Source organism: Poecilia formosa, unplaced genomic scaffold (genome assembly GCF_000485575.1).
Source record: "Poecilia formosa unplaced genomic scaffold, Poecilia_formosa-5.1.2 Scaffold175, whole genome shotgun sequence".
Lineage (NCBI taxonomy): Eukaryota > Metazoa > Chordata > Actinopteri > Cyprinodontiformes > Poeciliidae > Poecilia > Poecilia formosa.
In genome coordinates, this window is record NW_006800114.1 from 329407 (window position 1) to 354184 (window position 24778).

General features: G+C 39.4%; 2 protein-coding genes across 5 annotated transcripts in view; one reads left to right on the forward strand and one right to left on the reverse strand.

Annotated features, from left to right (window-relative positions):
• LOC103147169 (bone morphogenetic protein receptor type-2) overlaps nt 1-21378 on the reverse strand; it is a 33152-nt gene extending 11774 nt beyond the window's left edge. Inside the window, exons 1-5 of the mRNA XM_007565379.2 lie at nt 20401-21378; nt 4282-4467; nt 3754-3933; nt 1577-1684; nt 1233-1324 (exon numbers count right to left, since the gene is read on the reverse strand). Of these exons, the coding sequence (XP_007565441.1) occupies nt 1233-1324; nt 1577-1684; nt 3754-3933; nt 4282-4467; nt 20401-20458 (624 nt within the window). The 5' untranslated portion in view covers nt 20459-21378. The remainder of the gene's footprint in view (nt 1-1232; nt 1325-1576; nt 1685-3753; nt 3934-4281; nt 4468-20400) is intronic.
• Nucleotides 21379-22878: 1500 nt separating this feature from the next.
• Nucleotides 22879-24778, forward strand: part of LOC103147170 (dedicator of cytokinesis protein 9-like) — a 46986-nt gene continuing 45086 nt past the window's right edge. For 3 of the 4 annotated variants that reach the window (XM_016678182.1, XM_007565383.2, XM_016678187.1), the window contains exons 1-2: nt 22879-23238; nt 23318-23464. In XM_016678182.1, the coding sequence (XP_016533668.1) occupies nt 23351-23464 (114 nt within the window). In that variant the 5' untranslated portion in view covers nt 22879-23238; nt 23318-23350. Of the gene's footprint in view, nt 23239-23275; nt 23465-24778 lie in introns of those variants that run through there. The other variant, XM_016678183.1, reaches the window with a different exon arrangement.

The following is a 24778-nucleotide window of genomic DNA, read 5'->3' on the forward strand; positions in this document are numbered from 1 at the left end:
GTTTTTTTAAGTCATTTAAAACCTTGGTATGGCTTGGTATCTGCACAGTCCATGCCTCATTCTGAAGAAANCCACATGTCTTCCCCCTCTCTCATCACCCTCCTTCCTGTCAAACTACTTTCAAATAAAGGCAACTAGAGCCAACAAAACCTTTAAAAAAACCCATTTAGTTTGAGTTTTTTAAGCCATTTAAAACCTTGGTATGGCTTGGTATCTGCACAGTCCATGCCTCATTCTGAAGAAATCTTTTTTTTTTTAATTAAATTTTTTCTCATCAAAAAATAAAAGAAATCAAATCATTCAGATCAGAATGTAATGCCAGGTGTTTCTAAAGTTTTTCATTTGCAACTGAAGTAATTAGGATGCATGTAAAAGCCTCATTTTTACAAATTCTCAGACTTCTGGTCAATTAAATCAAAGTAAATTAAATTAAAAATGATAATTAGATCCCTTGCCATTTCTTTAGCTGGTGAGACGGTTTTTATAGCCAATTTTCAAATCAATTTTAAGAAAATACATCAGCTTTTAGGGAGTCTAAATTGTGGAATGATACTTTTAAGACTCATTCCAACCAAACATAAGGGATACAAAAGAAATTTTAGTGTACTGGTTATGTGCAGACAAAGCAAAGCCGTCCACAGTTTTAGAAATTTGAGCCCCCCTCTTCCACAAAAAGCAAACCCATCTAAGAAACCTAAATAAGTCTGTCTGCCTCTATTGTCCCTGCGGCTGAATATCATCCAGACTGTATTGGCTTCCTATCACAACACGAGTCTGCTTACTCCCATATCAGGTTGTCAGGATCCGGTGTTAGTAAAAGCGAATTCCTATTTTTACACAGCTGACCCGCCATACGTATCATCCTGCCATGATCGGATGATAAAAGTCACATTGAAACGACAGAAGCAACCGTAGACCTTGATGTATTTTGGGTTTATTTCCGTCTCTGCGTCTTTGGTTTCACTTTTAAGCATTCCTTACTCTCTGAAGACGTGGATAAAAGAAAAACATAACCCTTCTCTATCAGTAGTAAGAGAATTTGCTCTTTATAAACAGAACCTGGTTGAAATTCAGATGATTTTTATTCTAACAGAAATCTCAAGATGTCTTCAAGGCAACATTCATAGATCTCTTTTATTAGTCCAAAACATCTTTATAGGAGGGTCATCAGATGAGGTTGGTCTTAAATCTGGGTTTCTACAGGGTGGAGATGATAAAAACGGGACACTAACCTCCAGCAGTTTGAGATTGTCAAGGTCCAGTGAGCTCTCAGAGCCGGCAGCCTCCATCATGTTGAGGTTGTGCAGCCCTTGTTTGCCATTTCCTGTTAATACAGACACGTTTTTTTATTGTAAAAGATTTTGAAAATCATCCATTGCTTTTACTCAACTTCACAATAATACACTGGTTTGAGTTGGACCATTACATGAAATCCCAATAATTTAGAAGCCAGAGGTATGAATAACTTTGCAAAAGACTGTAACTCCTTATGTGACTAGAATTGAAATGCAACCAAAATCATTCAGATGGCCCTGAAAAAAATCGATCTTTAGAGCGAGGCTCCATGGTAACTCACTGTGCATCATGCGGTAACCAAAGAAGGCTGCTACGGCGACCACAACCAGCAAGGAGACTGTTGCCAGGGCGATAGTTACCGTCTCTTCGAGGCGCAGCGTTCCATGGGCTGCAAACAGGAAACATGACAAAACACAAATCCAAATCACACCGTTGACTTTTTGCTAAGAGAAGCACAATGTTCTGACCTGTACGTTGTTGTCCAGAGACAACGGTTTGATTCATTATTGATGACATCTAGAGCTTGAGGGCAGCTATGATTGATGTTCCAGCATATGCAAGCATGTACACACTGGCTTACACACACATATAGGAGTTGACGAGGCTCCCTTTAATGTCTAACATCTCTTGGTTTCTAATCAAAACAACAGAGTCGGAATAAACACAGACGTATACACTGATGTTCCTCCATCGCGCTGTAGGAGACTGTTTAGAGCTCCAGGAAAACACACGGCGCCTAGAGTCTTATATCAAAACAAAGTAGACAAATATACAAAATGGTTTATGCGCGCAGTTCACATGAAAACACTTTTTACAACTCTGCGTTTCATGACAAACCTTAAAGATAATGTTTGACTTTTCTCTGTTGCAGTGAAGCAGCATAATTTATTTTTTTCGTATGAAAACGACTACATTAGGAAACAGTAGTTTACAAAAATAACATATTTTTATATCACGATTATTCAAAGGCATCTCAAGCTGCTCTATACAAGTGCAGCTGAAGATTTTCTTATATTAATACTGTATCTTTTTATATTAGTGAAAGTCTAGGAGCTTTAAATGAGTAATCTGTGACTTCTGTTTATTTTGAATATATATACAGTGCGACAGCCCCACTAAATCTCCATAGCAACCATTGTATGCCAGTTTGAGAGGCATATTGATGGATGTGTTGATAGGTAGTTGGATGGTGAGGTTGACAAGTGGGTGGATGTGAAATCTTAATAATAGAATATGGGATTTAGTGTTTCTATCTGAAAAATACTTAATTCCAGACATTTCTATAAACACGACAATTTAAAGAAAAATCTCTGCGGGTGATGTAAAATTAGGTTATTGGATAATGATCTAAAACAACAGAAAGGCTTCACCAGATACAAAAATCAACTTTCTTTCTAAATCCAATAGAAACCCTGTGAGGTGAGCTGACCTGATGAGAGGAATTTACTTCAAGAAGGAGGAAACTTTAAGTATTATTCTAAAAGTAAACATTACAGTCAGAAAAGATAATTAATCCTGTAGCTATGCTGGTTCTTCACCGGTAAAGTGTTTCTGTGTTACTGTGCTACTCCGATTACCCAACCCTAAAACCATCATCCATGAGCTTTGTTTTCAGATCACTCACACAGACATTTCCTTAGCCAGGAATCTGCCAAGACACGTCAGGAGTTAATCCGCCACGAACCAGAAATGGGATTTAAAAATTCAGGCACAAATGGCATTAAAATTTCACAGATTAATAAAAGACAATCCAATTTAATTACTCGCCGCTAACTCCTTACTTTCCCCCGTTATCTGCCGGCGCGGCAGAAGCAGCCGCCGACACGCTCCCACTGTCTGTCTGCAGACAGCCGGAGCAGACGCTGTGTAATCCCTGGAATGCAGTAGGACGGCATGGATGGCGGGAGAGCGTGTCTGCAGAGGAGATGGGCCGGCGCTGACACCGCCCTGATCTTGCCACACACGGCGCTTTCATTCACAGGTGCGGCGCAGGTAAAAATGAAAAAAAAAAAAAAAAAAAAAAACTACTAATAACAATATGTCTGTTAGCTGCTTGACAACTCACTGACTGATTTCAACACAACTCTCACTTGGACTTAGTGGATTGTAACCCGAGTAAAATGGCTGAAAATCAGTTCAACAAAAAAAAAATTATTCACACACCCTCAACTTTTTCACTATTTTGTCACTTTAGAACAAGAAACGTCAATATAGAAGTGCATAAGCATCAGTTTAGAATGTCCTAGTTGAAGTCCAGACATGAATCTAAGTGACTGGTGAAGAAATAACGCATATAAATTCCCAATAAAATACATTGAACTTTAATGTCAAAAACAGAAAAGTGGTAAAACTGCTTGTGCACTGCCCCGCATGAAGAACAGAGAAGCGGATTAAAGCAGCCGTGAACAAATGAACGAACGCGCCCGTGTTAGTCGGCTTTTGTGTGCGTGTCCTCACAGAACGGCTGCGGAGGCGTGGGGCTCGGCACTGGGAAGTCCTCCGTGAAGTTTACGTTGCACATGTCGCTGCCGCAGCAGCAGAAGTGGTACGTTCCATTCTGGATCTGAGGAGGCAGGCTGGTTACCACACAGCGGTCGTCATGGCAGCCATGGTTATCAGCAAGGTGACTCCAGCAACCTGAGACAAAAAAATTGCAATCTTTGACCTTTTTTTTAAAAAAAAAAAAAAACAACTATCATTTGATGGGCCCCAAACTAGAACACAATAAATAGCGGTAACACTTGATTGGACATTTAGACAGATTAACCAATTAATTTTTGTTTCTATAAAACAGTTTCATCTCTTTCCTTTCACACAGCCAATTCAAACCATGACTTTAAATTAACTGAGGGAAATGACTGACCTTAAAGTTCAGGGTTTTTCTATTAAGCTCGGGCTTTCATTTGGTGATTTGAAACAGCCAAGTGGGACAAAAGAGCAGCTGCAACAGAAGAAGAAATGTGTAGGAGAAAACTTGGTTATTACCTTGTTTGACCAGCTGTAATTCACCAGGTGGGGTTTTCTCCCACAGGCCAAAGCAGTGCTTGCCCTTGGCACATCGGATGGTGGTGTTCTCTGGGGAGACCCTGCCTTCGCCCTCCGCCACTCGCTTGACCTCCCACTGCGGCAGCTGGTCCGTGAAGGCACACTCCCTCTCCTCACCCTGCGCAGCTGAAAACACACAAAAAAAGATATATAAGTACCATCTTTGTTCTGAGGTGTGCACCTGACAGGACCTTGGACTTAAAGTGGAGTTGAGAAGCTCTCATCCTCCTTCCACTTCCTGCCATCTTTTCTGTCGTTTCTGGCAGTAGTAACATCTGGTTTTTGATCATGTGATGCGTGTGATGTGTTTCTCCTTTGCGGTTTTGCAAAATACGCTCATTTTGATACAATCTAAAAACCTACAGAGCTCATCTGGCGACAAACGATGGCCACAACTTGACTAGAAGGAACGACTCATTTATTTAGTGGGAACAAATCCTTTCATTTGTTGGAACGGCTCATTTATTTTACGGGAACAACTTTTAGATAACAAGTCTAACTCGTGGCCACGAATTAAACACGTTGTGGCCATGAATTAAGTTGTGGGCACGAGTAAATAACCACCTCATCCTTGTACAAAAACTTTATCAAAACGTGATTTGTTTTTTTGTTTTAATGGGCATGTTTCCATAAAGACCATAAAATTTGTGAAAATCAATAGAAACGCAGCTACAGGTTATTCTAAATGTTTGCTTCATTCATGGACTTTGTTAGAATAGTAAAATCTTCCATGCCTTTCCAATGTTTGTGTTGTTTGGAAAGTCAAACTACTAGGTTAGACTTTCTAGTTCATTTATAATTCATACCCATCAGTTTTTTTTAAATTACAAAATGAAATAAGCAAATTCAAGCAGCATTACGTCAATACCTGAAGGTGGGATGTAGACATGGAGGGAATTTATTTAACTCAACTCAATGAACGTAAATAGAATCACAATAATTCTCCAAGATGGATTCAAATACATCTCATTTGCTGAAGCAGCTGCACCGCCGCTCATCGATACAGGAAGAATTCACAGATGAAAACCAACTATGCGCCCATTAAAGCTGCTGCCTCTCACGAACCCGAAGATCAATAGAAAGCCCATTAAACTCCAGCCTGAAGGACATAACATTCACACAGACAGCAGGAGGAACGGCAAGCACAGTCACCACCTTAATGAATTTAACTGGTTTACAGCCTGACAAACACAATAAAAACACTTCTGTGCTAAAGTATCCGTAGCCTTGGACCGTTTTACATTTTTTTCCACATTGCAACGCCAAACATAAATAGATGTGATAAACCAGACCAGGTCAGATCTGGTCTATCACTTGCACAGTTGTGAAGTGGAAGAAAACTTTTGCGTGTTATTTTTCTTCCAAAAAATTTTTATAACCAAAATCTCTCTTTGCTCATCCCAGAACTAGAGTATCCCAGCAATTATTGTGATAAACAATAATATTGTTGTTCTGAGGCCATTTCCAAGTAATATATTGATAATGGCAGCATAATAATGCAAGCCTGCCCTCTCAAAGACAAATAAACGTTCATTTTGTGAAGAACATTTAACATTAGAACTGGAACATATTTTAAATATTCAAAATAAACCTATAAATAAAACAGAAATAAAAACCACTTAAACCAAAATGTCAAATAAAATGGATTAGGAGGTTTCTGTAAGCAACATTTCCATTTTTAAAATGTTAATGAGAATGGAAATTATCAAGCTCATTTTAATTCATTATGCTTCAACCTGAAGAGTCCTAATTGGTTAATGGAGTCCACCAAAAGTTAATGTTAGCAAACATGCCATGTGTCTTCATCTTTATTTGTGATGAATTGTGTGAACCATGAATTATTTTCATAATTACGAGCTGCACTGCGTCGGTCTCTCACCTCAAATCCCAATAAAATGCTAACGTTTACTGTTGTGACCCGACTACATACAGCAAAGTTCCAATTGCATGAATACTTTTGGAATTAAGTCCAAGTTTCAGTTTTGACTGAAAAGATGGAGCCAGTTGTGAAATCACACATCTGGGCGACTGACGCGCCACGCCAGGAAGAACTCGTCTGAATTTCAGAGTGTGTGTATATGTACACAGCATGTGTTGTGGGTAATTTCAGATGAGAGAAACATGATGTGCCAGTTTGCTTCCCTTACTCCCAACTCCTCCCTATCCTCCATCCGGGAGAGGCGCTGAGAGCAGCGGGGGGAGGGTGCTGCTGGGGTTAGTTCCAAAGAGGGAGGAGGGACAAGGGTGGCTGTGCTCTGTCCAAGGTCAAGCTAGTCTGTGTGAGCAGGGGTTGAGGCAGTGGAGTGGTAGTTCGGCTGGGCATGGAGCCAACTTTCCTCCTCTGTTCTCATGAGAAGATAAAGCTGTCAACCCCTGGCTACTGTAGGCCTCGGCCAGCAGCTGCCCTCAACCTGTAGGCCCCCTTACTGCTCACTGTCCTGAGTACCTGACTCTGTCTGTAGGGGGGGCTGCTGAACATACACCTCCACAGCCGATGATAGATTATAAAAAAGATGGGCGGAATTGGCTCTTTTCAGCCGAGTCGATTTCCTCGCTAGATCAGGAGAAACATTTCTGATCTCAAAGCAGTGTTATTTTCACCTTAGTTAACACTGAATCTGAAGATGAAAGAGAATCGAATATTAAGAGTCTTCTAATGCCTCACTAAGCACATTGGTATGTGCATTATAGATGTTACAGCCAGAGTAAAGCTGAACTAAGCGGAATTTTAAGTCGTACTCCAATACAAATTCTACTGATGGTGTATAGTTAGGGGTGGGCATTTGTCATTTCGTTTTTCATTATGGTGAAAAACTACTCAGGAGAATTTGGATTTATTGTGATTAAAAAATATATATATCAATGTTTGGAAAAGCGAAAAACTGACTGTAATGTTGGATTTTTTTTTTGTTTTCTCTGCTGATTGTTCCATTAAAAATCAGCTATTGGAATTGCCTTGTTTCCATTAAGTGACTTTATTTCTTAAATATCAAATTGTGCAATATGGACGATGAAAATGCAGATAAAAAAGTAGCAATACATTTTAAGTAATCACCCATCTCTATAGTTTTGAAGGGAAAAGAAAAATGATTTAGTTTGTTTTACTCTACGCCTAAATAAAATCAAGTGCAACCAAACCAACATTGAACGTCATCTTGAATGCACCGTCGTTTCCACGGTGAAGCGTTGCAGTGAGAGCATGAACATGGAACTGACAGTTGATCGACAGACGGACAAAAGTTGAAACAGGGAGGTGTGTTTGTCGCTTCCTACTGACAAACACTGAGATTTGTTGTTGTAAGGTGACAAAAACGAGCAAACGTTCAAGCAGTATGAATATTTTTGCACTATGCATCTTAAACATACGCCTGCAGACAAAGGAGCTCCAGCAGTGGCAGATTTCCAGTGAAACGTGCCACTTGAAGAAACTATTAGAAATCTGCAGACAATAGCAGTGCAATCCTAGACCAAGGGCGTGTGGTTCCAGTTTTTCCTTCCTCCAAGTAGCTCTGTGAACCGAACCCTCTTTTTCTCTCTCTCTCCATCGTCTTCACTCGAGTTACACTTTAAAGGCTGCATTCAAATTCTCCTTGAGCTTTCTTTAAAGCCGCAAAAAAGAAGAAAGCGTAGCTTTAAGGACATGGCTGCAATGGATTTTTAACATAAAAGCTATCAGTACTTACATTTCGCCCTAACTACGACGATAAAAAAGCTTTAACGAACCGCTACAAGTGATAAATGAACGCAGTGGTAAAACTGGACCAACTGCCTTCACTTAACACAACCTAACCTACTGTCTTCATTCATTCACAATGTATTCTCTGTTCATCTTTACTTAAATGGTTGATCTAAAAAGGGGAAGTATTGTAACAGAGTGAGACTATTTGTAGCCTTCTGTACTGTGCCGACGAGCATGTAGACGACGTCTCCAACGCAGTTTTGATTGACATCTTAATAAATTAACTGTCTTACAAGTCAGACTAACACCTGTGATGATAAAAAAAAATACAAAAAATACTGAGGTTGTAGCCAAGGTGGGTAGTTCCTTATTTGGACCTGGTTCAAACAGTAATTTTACCTGTCTGCACAGGCATAATTTGCAAAGTTTGTCCTCCACCTACATCCTTTGTCAGTACACCCAATATACTTTATAGTAACATTTAATATATTCAGCTTCATTTCTTGAAATTCTAATTAAGTAAAGTGGTAAGCTTGAAGATGAAAGTATATTATTTTAAATACACAACCATTACTCTGATAAATTTAGTACTAAAGCTTGATGTGCCAAATGTAGTGCCTTTTCTGTTCTGCTCTGCTAAAGTGTCTCTAGGAGCAAAACAGGCAGATATTAGCTGTGTAATTAGCCGTGTTATCGACCATGGTAGCCACTAGACCATGGCTGACTACTGATAAAGATATTACAGTCAAGTTTTGAAAACAGAATTTTCCCATCATTACAATAGTTTAAAATCCTTTTAACAAGCAGCTAGTTTTACCTGGAAGAACAACACATTGCTGCTGAGGCAGAAATATATAAATATATATTAGGTGATAATTCAAGTCAGACTAATTTACTAGCTAATATCCACTTGTTTTATTTTCACTGATACCCTACAGGAAACAGAAAAAGGGCTTATTAAAAAGCATATTGACTCGAGTAGCAAATGAACACTACAGACTAAATTCAGTCCATGTTTAATGTTTTTAATGCAGTCTATGAAGTAGTATTTGGAATAACAGTTGCTTTTCTGTTTCAATTGAAATCAATTAGATCATAAACATGTAATTTTTAGTGTAAAAAATAAATATTTAGATATTTTCACTCAGGCTTATATTGTGAGAATCTGAGAATCTATTCATGACAGGCAATGAGACATTAGTTGGGCTACAGCTTCTTAATTTTTCGTCTTTTTTTCAGGGATCGCCACAGCAGGCAGTCATCCTCCATTTACTTGTGATATATACATAAAGTTGCTAATAATACTGTTGCTAAATCAACTGATCAGTTTATTTACTCACTACAGACACATTCTTACAACACTTACTCTACATGAGTGAACTGTATTGAATGTTTAAAATAGCCTACTCTTAAAGCTAATCTATTATTTTAGCCAAAGAACCTGATAACTGAGGATGCCATTACCATTAAACGTCCACTAGTTTAACTATAAACTGCATTAGTACTTAATAATAAGACAAAATCACTTTGATGAATACAGTGTAAGTACAGTAAGAGTGGCAATCACTCAACCAGTGGTTGAGTGATTTCTACAATGTGATTTCTTTGTAAAAAGTTCCCGTCCATCATGGCTCAATTTATTTTCTCAATACTGGTGAATGTGTGGACATGGGCTGTACAGGAGGAACTCCCATAGGAGAGGGGAGAAACAAAGGAATAATAGACGCAGCACGACAGAAGGAAGTGCAGGGCCTGCGACAACACCCACAGACGGCAAGGCAAACACGGAGACGTCGCATGCAGGGCTGGAAAAACTGAACTCTTTTCAACAGCGACTGCTGACATTACCTTTTAACGCTTGGCGTTTGAGGCTGTGAAATGAATTCCATAGATGCCGCTCTGTCAGCGACGCCTCCGAGACAAACCACAACACACAGCAAAGGAGGAACTTTTGGTAAAACCCCCCGCCCCTAAAATGATCTAAAACCGGATTTTTAAGATTTCATTCACAGCCTTTAAATGTGATTTTCCTGCATTACCATTAAACAAGACTTCCTTAGAAACAATACCAAATGAGCAGTAGGCATCAGATGACCAAACAATAACTTATGTAAAGAGCTGTTTAACCTTTCATCCTGCAATAAAACACTCTCACTGTCTCCATAACCCTTTAAACTCCCAGACTTCAAAGCCTGACCTTCTGTGAGATGGAAATAACATTATGACACACACTGACTGACATGCAGCACATTAAATAGTTTCATTGTGCCAACGTGCTTGCACATAAGTGCACACAAGACAAATGGAGATCACCGTCTTACCACAAGGCAGGTTCATTGATTTCCGTTTCCTTTTTGTTCTTCGGGGCTGTTCAGACCTGGCACTAACATGATTCCTGAGTGTTTCGATCAGATGTGGAAAATTTAATTAGATTCTCGCTCTAAAGACTTTAGACTTGACTTCGACTCGCATTCTAAAAACTTGAGGCTCCATTATGACTCGCTTTGTAAAGGCTGGGCCTGACTGACTTGTGAGACTCAGACTCGTGCTCTAAAGAAGCAAGGCATCAGACTTGTACAGTGAAGATTGAAGACTTCAATTATGTTTAGTTCACACAGCAAAAATTTTATGCTGATTTTGTCCAAATTTCACCCTTCAGACAATCTCAATGATGTCCGGATTATCAGGGTGGCTCTTAAGATCATCTGAAGAGATATTCCTGCTGTGTGGTGTTAAGAGTGATCTCGACAGCTTGGAAGAATGTCAGGGCCGCGCTGATCTAAAAATCGAGGATATTGAACATATTGAATTGGCCCCATATGAGAGTGTGTGTGTTGTTTACTCTGAACTCATGTTTGATCAAGAGGTTTTACAAGCTTTTCTGTCTGACATATGAGAGTTGGCGAGTTGCTCCTGGCCATGTTACTTGACATTCCAAAGACTCAAGACAAAGACTCGCGCTCCAAAGACGCAAGACTGAAACCCATGCTCTAATGTCTCAAGACTTGACTTGGACTTGTGCTCTAAACATTTAAGATCTGACCTTACTTCATAAGTTTGATTTCAGTAAGATCTGTCCTCTAAACAGTCAGGACTGAACTTAGATTCTTGCTCTAAATGCTTGCAAGTTGTTTAGTCTTGCACTCCAAAGGCTTGAGACTTAGCCCAGACCTTTAAGTTTGGGACTGGAGTCTTTTCAACAATCTCACATAATAATGGGAGAAAGCAAGCTTTTCCTTGTGACTGCACTTTTGTGTTGACTCGGCTTTTCGTCTTTTCCTACTTCATGTTCGATCAGGATAACAGGATGAACTGTTTACACCTGACAGTATGCTTGCAGCATCTGTATTTGTCTCACATAGATTTGCAGTACATCTCTCACCTGAAATACAGTGAATGTGGAGGGTTTCTGCTTTGGCATCACGAGATACACAATAAATGTTTTAGGAGAAACATGCACACATCTAGAACTCACAATTCTAGATGTGTGCATGTTACTTGCTCTTGCTCAATTATGTTTGTGTCACGGTGAAAAAAAAATAAGTGGGAAGAAAACCTTAACGACAGCTTCCCATTCAGACTGCTAAAACAATGTGGATAGAGGTGTGGTGAAGATGGATCCTGGCGCAGACTGGAGAATGTACGCCTTAGGTTGAAGCAGATATTTACTGAGAAAGGAACTATACAATTCCAGCAGGAGACACAAGGGGAATTGAATAACAGCAGCGGGGCTAATGACAGGCGAGGCAACAAAAGGACTAGCAAACAGACATGGTGGCAGGTACCAGAAGGATCAAGAGGAATACAAAAATATCCAATTTCTTACTACTTACTATTTCTTAGTAGTAAAACCAGGTATGTCTAATCAAGAGCAGGCAATGCAGATGGATCTACTGAATCTAAAGCTAAAGACACTAAGAATCAAAACCAATACACAAATAACAAAAGACACTAATGTAATGCTGCAACCCCCTCTCCCCCAAAAAACAACAATCACAACAAAATCAAAACCAAAGTGATCATTTGAACATGAATGCATCATTACATTTAGGTGCTTGTCTCTAAAAGGTTACTCAAACCAACCGAGTCTAACTATTATTGCTGATGCCATCATTTGATCTCAGATTATTGTAAGGAACTTTTCATGTTTGACTTCAGTTGCTAATTTACTACTAAATTACTAAAGTCAGATTCTTCAACTCGAGCCCTGAGGTCCTTATACCAAAACCTTGTTGTAGTCAAGATATAAAACTAAAAGCGGATAGTCCTTCCCACATTGGGCAACTCAACTGGATGTGGATGTGGATATTTTTTGGGTTTTATGTTGTTTTGATTCCACCATCAATGCATAGATCAGTAAGTAACAGATTACAATGAATGGGATGATTAAAAGAATGAGTATGTTTATTTTAATATTGATTTGAATACATTAGCTTGTTATACAAAGTTAACGTTCATGAAAAAGGAGAATGAAACTCAAACCAAATCAACGTGACCTTTTCTTATTTAGGGTTGAAATATACTTTATTTAAAAATTCCAGATGATTTCAGACCCAAGAGAGACAGGAAGAAAGGGAGGACATAAGAAATTATTAGGAAAGAAGGGAAGGGTACAAAGAAGAAAAGAAAGAAAGGGCATAAGTAAATAAAGAAGAAAAGATGAGTGGAAGGAAAGTAAAAAGCAGGAAGGACACAAGAAACATATGGAACAAAGTAAGGTAAGGAATAAAGGACAAGAAATGACTGAATGAATGAAGGAAATAAGACAGGGAGATCAGACAAGTGAGAAAAGTGATGAAAGAAGGTACAAGGAAGGACAGAAGAAAGAAAGTACACAAGAAAACACGTTTATTATAATATATATGATGGAAGCTTACAGGAAAGGAAGGAAGGACGGATCTTGCATCCCGTCTTTCCCCTAAACTTTAGTTTCTCCCACTTATCCAGGTCTGATAAATACTAAAACCCAGCTCCAGTCTGCTTAGGAACCCCGCTATGTGTAGTCTCGGCCAAGGGAGGCGTCTATTGTCACTTCTTACCGACTCGTCTGCAGCTCAGTGATCCTAATCCAATGTTTTTAGAACCGTTTCTGTTTGGATGCCAATCTCTACATTCATCTCTTATTCAGCATGACAGGCCCTGTTTCGGGCACTGCTCTGTGGAGCTCATCATGTAATTTTGGCTCCCGCTGCAGCAATGGATTGTGGGTCACAGTATGCAAGCAAGGCCAGTGGAGCGAGGAAGATGAGAGACAGAAAGAGAGAGGGTAGTCATATCAAAAGACTACAGAGTAGTTTTCTGCTCCGAGGCTCTCCATTGGATGACGGCGGGCACTGCTGAGTGTTTACCCATGGCCCAGTTATTTGCTAATCTCTCCCTCCTCCCCCAACTGGCCTTCAGTGCACCCTCCCAACTCCCCTCGCGCTACCCCTTCCCTTGGCTTTGCTGCTAAAAAACAACAGCGATCTAATCTCTCCCTCTCCTCCCCTCCCCGCTGCCAACGCAAAAGCAACGCAAGACAAGGCGGTCTGAAACTTGATTATAAGGCACGAGGATGTGTTGGCTGCTCTCTCTGCACACGTTTAAGTTCTTGTACGCGATTAAAGCCAGAAACAGGAGAAGGGAAGTGGGGAAAACAGCAGTCTTTCTTGGCTGAAAGCTGGGCTCATGCATCTGTGCATGCACAGTCATTGCCTCAAGCAGGCATGCAGGCTTTTCAAAGCCAAGCACTGACTCCCCATCAGAATGTATCGGTGCTTTTCAACGCCCTCGCCTCTCTCCAGGCAGAACTGCCTTAGACTGTCTTCTCCCAAATGTAGCGTGTTTTCATTAGCACAAAACGCTTAGGGTGAAGAAAATCTCCTGAGAAGCACTTGTACCTGTGTGAGCCGTGTCCGCTGCTGTTGTTTGGGTGCACGGCTTGTTTGGTGAGGTAGGATGAATCGGATTGGCATTTGCTGACACCCCTGATTTTCCAAGTCCTCAGGTTAAGTTTAAAGATGGAGCGAGGGGGCTTTAATCTGTTCCATCTGGTGCTCTGCAATGACCCCCCCGATAACACCACCGCTCAGTCTGTGTCTGTCTGAGTCTGGTACAGTTATGCTAATCCTTGGTTTATACTCCCCTGAAAGCTGGGAGGCCACCATTATTGACCACCACACAGTTGCACCAAAACCCCCACCCACACTCCTCCTTCTATTATCCCTGTATACCTTAACTTTCCCAAATATGTCATGAAAACGGTCACGACAAGTGGTGTTTGCTCTCACTCCATGGGGGGATGCATAATCTCGGATTATATAAGCAAGGAAGTCTGGTTTTAGGCTGTACCTCCATTTAGGCTGTGTTTATAACATCATTTCCTTGTTGAAGAAATTAGTTACAAGTATGGACTTGTCTTGCCATACAGTAGCTTGATAGGCTTATTTTCACCACAAAACAATGTAAAACCAGCGAGGCCTGTGGCTGTCTGGTGTGATGGGGGTTTCTCCTTTTCTGGGAGACAGAGTATTATTTCCAATGAAACTCACAATGCTAAAAGAAGAGTGATGGATCAGAACCAAAAATCCCTTAAGAATATTAGTGACTCCCAGAATTACATATTTTGACTAATGTATACAATGAAACTTTTGGTACGTCAGTGGCCATGTCAAGCAATGCCAAGCTTTAAACTAAAGGTATGACAGAATATGAATGCGCAACTTTTTAAAGTCCTTGAGATGGCAGAGAAAACGCTAAATTAACTGGCATTGTCTTTGATTGTATCTCATGACGGCCCCTCCCCCACCTGCTGCTCCAAGCAGCACACTTTTCATCGTGAGGCTGACATAAACCTTTTACAGTCCTCTTTCAGTCTTAAGAAAAAACTAACTCACCCCACATGTTGCTGTGCACTATTCATCAGCTGAAGGAAGGGTGTTTGATAGGGTTTCATAAGACTGTAAAATTACCATTACCGCAATATCAATATAGCAAAAACCATGATGTAACAAATATTATCAAATTAAATAATCCCAGACATACATTTACTAATGCTTGTTCTTTTATTACTGCAGCATATTTTAAGATGTGTTGGCAAAGTAATTAAGAAACTAATTAAGTTGTTTTATTGCCAAAAGATGTACACAAATGTAACTTTACCAATAAAACCACATTGTTAAATTGTAAAAATTAGCATTTTTTTAAAGTAGCTGGATAGTCTGAGTTCTATATTTTCACAAACCCAAACCAGAAAGACATGAAAAGTAGAGAGGCTTAGTTAAATATTTGTTCACTTATTCCGAGTCATATCATAGTCACCGTGACATAATTGCAGATTACGTCTTTTTTAATATTAAATAGGCCTAGTGCAAACATCCCCTCTTACAAAAACGTAACCAGTCGTGGCTATGATTCAACAGAAATCCTGTTGTTCACAACAAGCTTCAAGAGTTAACATACATCTAAAAGACAATGCTACTTAGGAGGAAACCCCGGCTAATTCCCAGCTAGATCTGGGTTGATTTCCGTTGTTAAAGTACACCAAAGTTATAAAGTTTCAGGTTCTAAATCACTATGAATTATGGTTTAAGATCTGCCTCATGAGATAACTGAGTAAGCAACGGAGTAGCCCACGTTTCCAAAAAAAAATAAAAAATGGAGTGTCAAAATGTAAAATTAATGGAGCCACACCTCATCACCCTTAAGGCTCTGAAAATAGAGAAACATGTCTGCTAGGCAGCAACATCAAAATAATAATTACTACATTATTATAGGTGTAATGATCAATGTTGTTTTAGCAGCTATACAAAAGGAATAATTGTCTATTTTAAAGAGAACATATCATACATCATTTCTTGAGAATCTAAAACAAGCCCATAATGAATCTACCCTATTCTTCAAGCAGATTCTCAATATATTTTTTTATTGACAATGCAATATAATTTTAGTCCATTCCCACATTCTTACAGCTGAGAGTTACTGTTTTCTGGATGTCTTCTGTGAGAGCCTTTGCAAAGCTGAAGCACATAGCAACATCCACGGTTTGTGATGTAAAAGGATGGCAACAGAGAAGAGCAGCAATTACCGAGTTGGCAGACGTGATTTTTAAAAAGCCCAATATCGACTGAAATCCCTGCGGCTACTCTGCAAAGGTTCTGTCTGCGAAAATCCTCAACACTTTTTTTTTTTTTTTTAGAACTCCAGACTCATTGTCTCTGCTGGTCAAGGAGAACGCTCTGTGCTAATCATAGGCTGTCACTCTGAGTTACCATCTCAAGGCTGCACCTTTTGTTTTTCTGAAACATCCGCTTAATTTCTCCTTTTGGCCGTCGCAGAACGCTCACTGAACACTGTTCCATTGTATAAATCGCTGTGTTCGCCACAGCTCACAACTCCAACTAAGGTGAGACCAAATGATCTCTCATTCCAGCAGCAACCGAGCCTACAAGCTGCAGCCACGCTGCTCCCCTCTTGAATGTCAATGTATAGTTTCAAATACTAACAGATCATAATCTCTCATATTCTGTGTCCACATTGCTTTGCTTCAGGTATTCAAATACCGGTTTGTAAGTTTATAATGGCTGTATCTCTGTTTCTATGGGATAACTGCAGTTTGTAGCTGAAATCTGTCTTTTGTAGAGATGCACTGATCTGATATTAATATCTTATCAAACCCAGTATTGGGAATTAAAAAAATAAAAAAATCTAGAATTCTAGTTTAATTCTTTGCTTTGTCCTCTGAGCGACGTCAGGCTTTATCATTCATCTTGAATTCCCGATTGCACTTTCTGAAAGGTTTGTTGCAGGTTTTTCTTTTTTTTTTTTTTGCATGTTTGAACAAGATAGTCAACCTATTGCTCTCGTCAGTTTCAGTTTATTTATTTTACATTGGCTGCTTTATTTCTGACTGAACAAATTAAAATTCTGTTGACTTTACATGTTTGAGCACGCTTGTGAGGACATTGGTGTATTTAAGTGTGCTGTAATTGTGCAGAGTTATGAAAGAAATTTATAATTCAGTACATTTATGTCTGCACTTTGAAGAACAGGAAACATTTTAAGTCGACTTGGCTATTTTTCTATTGCTGAAACGTAACGGCTGATTCCCATACCAGAAGTGTTTGCCACTTCCGGTATGGGAAGTGGAAAAAAGAGAGATTCGGTGCATCTCTAGTCTTTTGAAAGCCATTCATTAACCGGCTTACTACTCTTTTGTTTACCTCCATGGAAGGCCAACATTGCATACCAAAGAAAGCATTTAAGTCTCCTTCGTAAGGACCAGCCATGGTCTTCTTTTTTTTGATGTTGACATCACTGCTAAGGGTAAAAAAAAAAGAACTACATTGTTCAGGGAGAAATTAGGGATCTGTTTGGCTAAAATAGAAGTATGTATGGCCAATAATGCAGTCTTGTTAGATAAAAATGTGCCTTTTTTTTTTTTAATGTGCAGCATTTTGACTAGAATTATAACCACTAAACTTCTGTATCAGAGAAGTACTTCCATGTGAACTGTAGTAGGAATTTGCTACAAGTTGTTCTGAAACTGAGAAGAATCTAAAAGTAGTGCCAGAAGGTTTGAGATTTGTTTGGAACCGCTTCCCAATTCGGGAACACCAACACACTAATTAGTCCCATGGGACATGTAGCATTAGCCCAACCAAACCAACGTCGGCTGCAAACAGGTTAAATGCAAAGCACATGGAAGGAAGGAAACAGATGTTTATGAAAGATTACTGATAACTTTCTGCATTTTAACTATGGCTGGGATGAAATTTAATACCAGTTTAGCAAGGGAATTATCCACACACTGGTGCCGTTTATCTACATGTCCAATTTATAAGATGAAGCACTGCAAGCCGTTACTTGCGATCGGTTCAGAATCACTCTGAAGAGTTCTTGAACAAGATAAGAGCAAGAACTGCACCCAGCCTGTGAGCCACTTCTCCTGCACAGCAGCTTTCCTGAATATAAAACACTTTTTTTTAATGCCCTTTGGCCAAACAACCACACATTGGATTCTGAGCATAACGAGCATAACACAGGTTTGCAAACATACTTACAGGGCTTCAACTTTCCCACATTTTGTCACAGTACAACTACAGGATTGAATCTATTTTATTGGGATTTTATGTGCTAGACCAACAGGAAGTGTCTCACATTTGTGAAGCAGGTAGAAATGTTACATTATTTTCCAACATATTTATTGACAAAAATATAAAAAGTGTGGTATGCTTTCATATTCAACCTCCTATCACTAGGACACCTACACTATGTTGGTGTATCAATTAAAACATTGAGAAAATACAATTAATTTTTTGGTTGCAGGAAAATTCTGAGAACAATCTCCAAACACTAACCGCTTCAAATAATAAAAATAACAGATATAGTTTCTGACAACTCTATGCCTATGAATCGAGGGATGAAGCAACGTATGCTCCAAAGAGATCTTTTTTGGCAGCGACTCCCGCCACCCGGCTGAACTTTTTTCACCTCAGCTACCCATCTTTTCTTCCCACACATTCTACTGTTCCTCTGTCTGCTACTATCTTATCGTGCTCAAGGTTTCACAGAAGCCTGGCTTCAACTCCGAGGTCTCAAACACATGGCATGAGTTGGCAGGCGGGGACTGCGCGTGCTGGACTGCATTTTCTTCCAGGCCTTTTGCACACAGAGAGACTGAAAAGGGTTATAAGTTTTTGTTGTTGTTGTTGTTTGAAACGCAACTGACAGACAACAGAGGCAGTGTGTGTGAATTTAGGCAGGACAGAAGATTCTCTCAATGCACAGCTGGTCGGAGGCTTAAGCAAACTAAGCAGGTGCTTACAGCTCCAGGCCAGCAGGAGGCGAACATCAGTGCTCAAACAAATGCCATAGATGTAATTTTTCGTGAAGTCCGTCTGTTAAAACATGCTGTAACTTCCCCTACATCTATGACTTGCTCAAGATAGCAATATTAGCTCCTAGTTAACGGTCTAAATAAATTGGATATTTTAAAATTAGAATAGAGATGCACAAATCGGAGTTTTGCCAATAACTTCCAATTTCTTGTTTTTGTAAAGCTTTGACCTTTTACAACAATTTGGGTAGAATAATTGCCAGTGATTACATCGTTGGCATTTTAAACTCTTTTGCATTTCATATTAACCAATACAATGGCTAGCATTACTAAAATGACGGTCCCTGTGTACATTTTTGAGAATGTAGATCCTTAACTCAATGGTAATGCTTACATAATCCACAACAGAACAAGGCTGAACGTTCAGAAAGGATTAAACTGAGCAATTTCACAGTATTGTGGTAATTCAAATGAAATCCTACCATGGCTTAAATAAACCACAGATATCTCATAGAGAACACTGTTTGATTTTAAATAGGTCCTTACATCTCTGTGCCTTCTCTAAAACCACTGAAACACTTTACGGATACTGAAAACGGCAAATTTCGCATCATCTCTTAGTAACAGCAGCCACACCGAAGAGTGTTGTAATTAGTGCAAGCTGGCAGTGCTTCAGTATGATACGTTCACGCTTTGGAAAACTGATTTGACTTTTGAATGTCTCTGATAAAAGCCAGGGTTTTAAAAATTGTCCCTATTTCAGCATAAATGATCAAAAAATAATTCTTTGAACTAAACTTAGTTAGTTTTAGTGTCCCAAGTTGGCACACAACTTTGCACTCACTCCCTTCCCTCCATGAACAATGACAATTACAGTGAGCAAAGCTGGAATATCAAAAACAAACAAAAAAAACCCCACACACTTAGCAAGGCTTCTTTAAGACTGTTACTTGTGTGTAAGTGAAATTCATAATAACAGAGAATCTATCTACAACAACATATAAGTCGATATTATCTCCAATTTGTGACCTTAACAGGGAAAATGACCAACTTTTAAATTTTTAAGGACTGAGACTGAAGCTAATGTAGGTCAAGTAAAGTCAGGAACTATTAAAAAATCATGGCAACCTACTCTGCTGATTGTAGTTTATAACCCAATGAAATATGTAAAATCAGCAGAAACTGAACAGGAGTGCCGCTGAACACATTGGCATGGACCAGATCTTTATTTATTCTGCTACGATACCCTCCAACAATTTGTTCAGCTAAATCAAAGACGCACACATCCTTCAAGGATACCAACACTACAATCATGTTTTACTGTTTGTTATACAAACACCTAAGTTAATTTTGTGCATCAATATGGCTGCTCAGGTCCCCAAAAATGTCTGGACCGCCCCTGAAGAAATAATCACGCAAAAAGGTTCAGACTCAGCCTCGTAAACAACATATGGATCATTTACAACAAACGAAGACTTTGTGGGACAGACTATGGCTAAAGGAGAGCATAAAATGTTCACCATGAGAACATTTTCATCAACAAAAATCAATTCACGCCACTCACCAGCCACAGAAGTCAGGAAGATTGCAAAGCAAAACGCAGATCTTGCCATAGATTTCATTGCGGCTCGGCTCACAGGGTACTTTGGTATCGTTACTTGGTCTCCTCCGAGGCGTGCTGTACTTCTTTTGGTCCTCTGCTACAACTTCTACTCAGTTTCTCCACGTATTTCCTCAAAAGTCAGCCCAATAACTTGAACTGATCTCCCAGACAACACATTGAGAAATAATGCAAAAAAAAAAAAAAAAGAAAGAAAGAAAAAAAAGATTTGCTGTTGTTCTTGTTGCTGGTGTCCGTGGATTAACAATGATAAACAAAAGGAAGTGAAGTAGTCCCGCTTTGGAGCCCGTTGCGAAGCAGACAGATAAGCCGTGCAGCTATCTTGTACGGCGGATCTTCCATCTGTGAGTGTCCGGAAAACGGCGTCTGTGTCCAGCAGCTAACATGCTAGCTGCCCGAGGCGACAGTCTGGCTGGTGCTACAAAACTTAAGCAAAGCTGCTAAATATCGCGAAAATAATAAACACGGTAAAATACATATTCTAATCAAAAGCAGTTTTAAAATATATCCACATTCTCTTCTCGAAAGTCAGTAAAATTACAAAAAAGACCCCACATTTAAATCGAGTACGTTTAAAGCTGATTGCTATCCAAGCTAACTGATGCTAGCTACAGAGCTAGCCAGTTAGTTCTGTGCGTCCAGTGTCGTTTTCCAGTCGGGAAAACATAAAAACAACACACGAGTCACAGGCGCCTATGGTGAGCGGTGGACGGATCGTTGCCCCCCAGCGCAGAGAGATGGCGGACGGAGGCGATGGATATCTCTCGGTCTGGCCAAGGTGGCTGGGAACGCCTCGTTTGCGGGCTCGTCTGGACCACTCGTCTCTGGGTTTTAAGTTACTGCTGCGGACGGTCCCACACAGCCAGCCAGGAGAGAGAGGGTGGTGCAGCGCCGCTCTGCCGCAGACAGTGGATACAACATCGGGGACAAATGTACTGACTGCATCTGTGCTCTTTGTGTCATTCTCTGCCGCGATTTGTTGACTTTTTAACCGCGTTTTGGTCCTGAAACTGATTCAAGTCCACAGAAGCACTTAGTTATAAAATTAGAATGGAACAATGATGCTCTGTGATGTATTCATGTCTCTTTAACTTTTTTGACGCGTTGTAACGTTACAATAATAATGTAAAATACTGGAATTACAGCTGACATAAAACAACATAAAGTGGTGCATTACTTAGAAATTGAAAGCAGGTCACAAATGGTTTGTTTGTTTGTTTTGTAAACCTGACCCTGCCGGACAAAAGCAGACCCACAGCATAATGCTGGCACCACCCTGCCTCATCCTAATGTTGTGTTCAGGCTTATGCGCCATGTTGGTTTCCCTTCAGAAATGTCATTTTTAATGGGCCAAAAACATCAATTCAAAAAGAGAAGCTTTAGTAAATTGTGTTCTTGCTACAGGCTGTTAATTTTAATGCAGATTAAAAGTACAAGTTAAACTAGTATTTCTTGACTATAGAGCATTTCTAGTGCTTAAACAAATCTTATAAGTTAGTGTTAGCTCAAGAAATAGACAAATTAATAATAAATGGCCAACCACAAAGACGGAGCAGAAAAATCAACATTTATCATTAAAAAGAAGGGAGCACTTTGAAGAAAGTCTGGCTCATTTGATATATATACCATAAAGAAATGAGGGGGTGGTTGAAAACTGCTGCACATAAATAATGCATCATGACAGTGAAGGCACCAAACAGATGTTAAAATAGTGATACTTTACTGCCTCTTTGTGGTTAAACCACATACTGTAAAAGTGAGCAAAGTGTGTTTTTATTGATAACTTATTAACAGCAAGGAGCATAATAAAAATAAAACATTTGTTACAAAATTTATTTTATAGTATTTTTCTCTAAAAACATGACATCAACAAAATGTCTAGAGACAACAGGGATGGATGTACCTCAAATAATTGACTTTGTGTCTGTGCAATAACACCATCGTTACTTTGTATAATTTGTAAGGAAATTGCTGCTATTGTAAGAACATTTGTAATTCGTCGATTTTTCCTTTGTCCTAGCAATATTTCTTGATAATAAATTCCCAAAAAGCTGGATTTATCAGGTACAATTGTTATAATATTATATTATTAAAATGGTCATTATTATTACTCCAAAAGTAATAATTAACAACTGAAATACACGACTAAGTTTTTTTCTTTTACACATTTTTTTTAATCAAAACATATTGCTTTAGTATGTGGAGTTCAGTGATGACTGTAACTATCATCAAATATAGAGATTGGCTGTTTTTCATTAGGAATATGAGAAAAGCTTAGGTCCATTATAGGCACATTGTGTTTCATATAGTTTTTATTTAATTTTCTCATTTATATTTTAATTAATCTGTTTTTCCAAAAATACTGATATTGGTTTCCACTCAGAATATGACGGACATATTTGTCGCAACATTTATATCCCTCTGTAGTTACATCCATGTTCCAGCAGGTGGCGATATCGGACTGCGGTATGTTGAGATCAACGCGTAACTGAGCGCATTTCAATGTTTTGAACTCATGAAAGCTCACTGTGTCACATCAGAAATTCAGACATAAAGCAACTAAAACGCAAATTAAAGAGAGATGTAAGGAAGCCGAATAAAAACTTCGAAAATAAATCATAGGATGTGGGCTGGCGACATGATGGGTGCCTTGGTTTTCGGTGCTGTCCAATTGGATACCAATACACAGAGAAATGGGCGTCACACTTTGGCGGAGTTGTCCCCGGGGCTCGTGAGCCGCGGCGTTCGCGATGAGCGACGGAACTTTGAAGTTTCACTCAGGTACAATGACATTGTAAAGCAGTATTACTATAAGATAGGCGTTCCCACTGACACCTCGGCATTACTCTGCTCCTCTCAGCACCTGGCTGCCCGAAGAAAGGTGGACTGCGCAATGGCTTCTGCTCCACCTGAGCCGAGGAAGTTTACCAGGGGGCTCAATAAGCCTGGGACGGCGGCGGAGCTCAGGCAGAGCGTCTCTGAGGCTGTTAGAACTTCAGTGTTGATGGTAAGAAGGAAGCGACTCTCTCTGTCTCTACTGTCCTACAAGACAACTATATATAAAAAATGAAATACTATATGGGGCAAAATCAAACCATCATTTTAGGGACATTTGAACATGATGAGAAACTGCTGCCCACTGGACCAATGATGACGTTTCATATCACCGGAATGTGTAGATATTTTGCCAGCTGCTACCGTATGTTTCCCATGCCTGACTCTAGTTACAACTTTCTCAAAGAGGTTGCCAGGTAACTGAAATGCACACTGGCAGCTTTAACTGGATGCATGCACACCAATTGGTACAATCTGTCACCTGATCCTTGCAGATGCATCTTGTAACGTGATGCGTTTGTCAGAAACACCAAGAGACAAAAAATAGAATAGACAAACTTTAGTTGTTTTCAGAAGATCTGGGTGCAGAATCCCTGAGTTCGCTTAATGCAGACACTAATTTAGAGGTGGTGATTATGTTGTGCTCACTTCTTCTGCGATTGTGTCTTGTTGCATAACAGTGATCAATATGTGATTGCTTTTTTCTGTCAGTTGCTGTTCATCAGAATAAGCTTTATTGGTCAAGGTTGTTCACTCAAAAATGGACTGCATTTAGTTTTCCACTCTGCAGATATTTATACAAAACTAAGCAGACATTTATATGCAAATATATGTATATGTATTCATGTGCCTTAATAGACTATGCCCAATTGTGATGTATTGCAAACATATTTGTAGCCTGGAACATTTTCTAATGTTATTATGGTATAACATCTTTTCTGGATTTTACGTACATGTTCTGTGATAAAATTGCTATGAAAGGTGGACAATGAAGCAACATTTGGAGAATTGTTTACAAATGCACATCTGAAAACTGTAGTGTATTTTTGTATGTGTAGAAGCAACTTTCACTGCAATTGTACGTGCGTGCCTTTTGGGGTATCACTCCACCTGCTTTGCACATCTAGAGTCTGAAATTTCTTGCTCCATCTTCTTTCCAAAATAACTTGAGGTCATTGTGCCTGCATAACATTTACCTCTGAGTTACAACTTTGACGTCTTTTCTCTTGGAATCAGGTCTGGACCGAGGTTTGGCTCATGTAAATGCCTTTTTCTAAACCATTTTTGTTGTTGCACTGGCTGTATGTTTATTTCAAATCTAAGCATCATGACTTTTTCATGCCCTGTCACAATTAACGAGTGCTAATGAGCTGGATAATAGATCAATATGTGTAAGACTGAGTCTGTGTACTTCTCATGGTTAAGTTGGGATACCTATCACTTGTTCTATTTTGGATGGATCCTAATGGTGCAGCTGCCTCTTTCG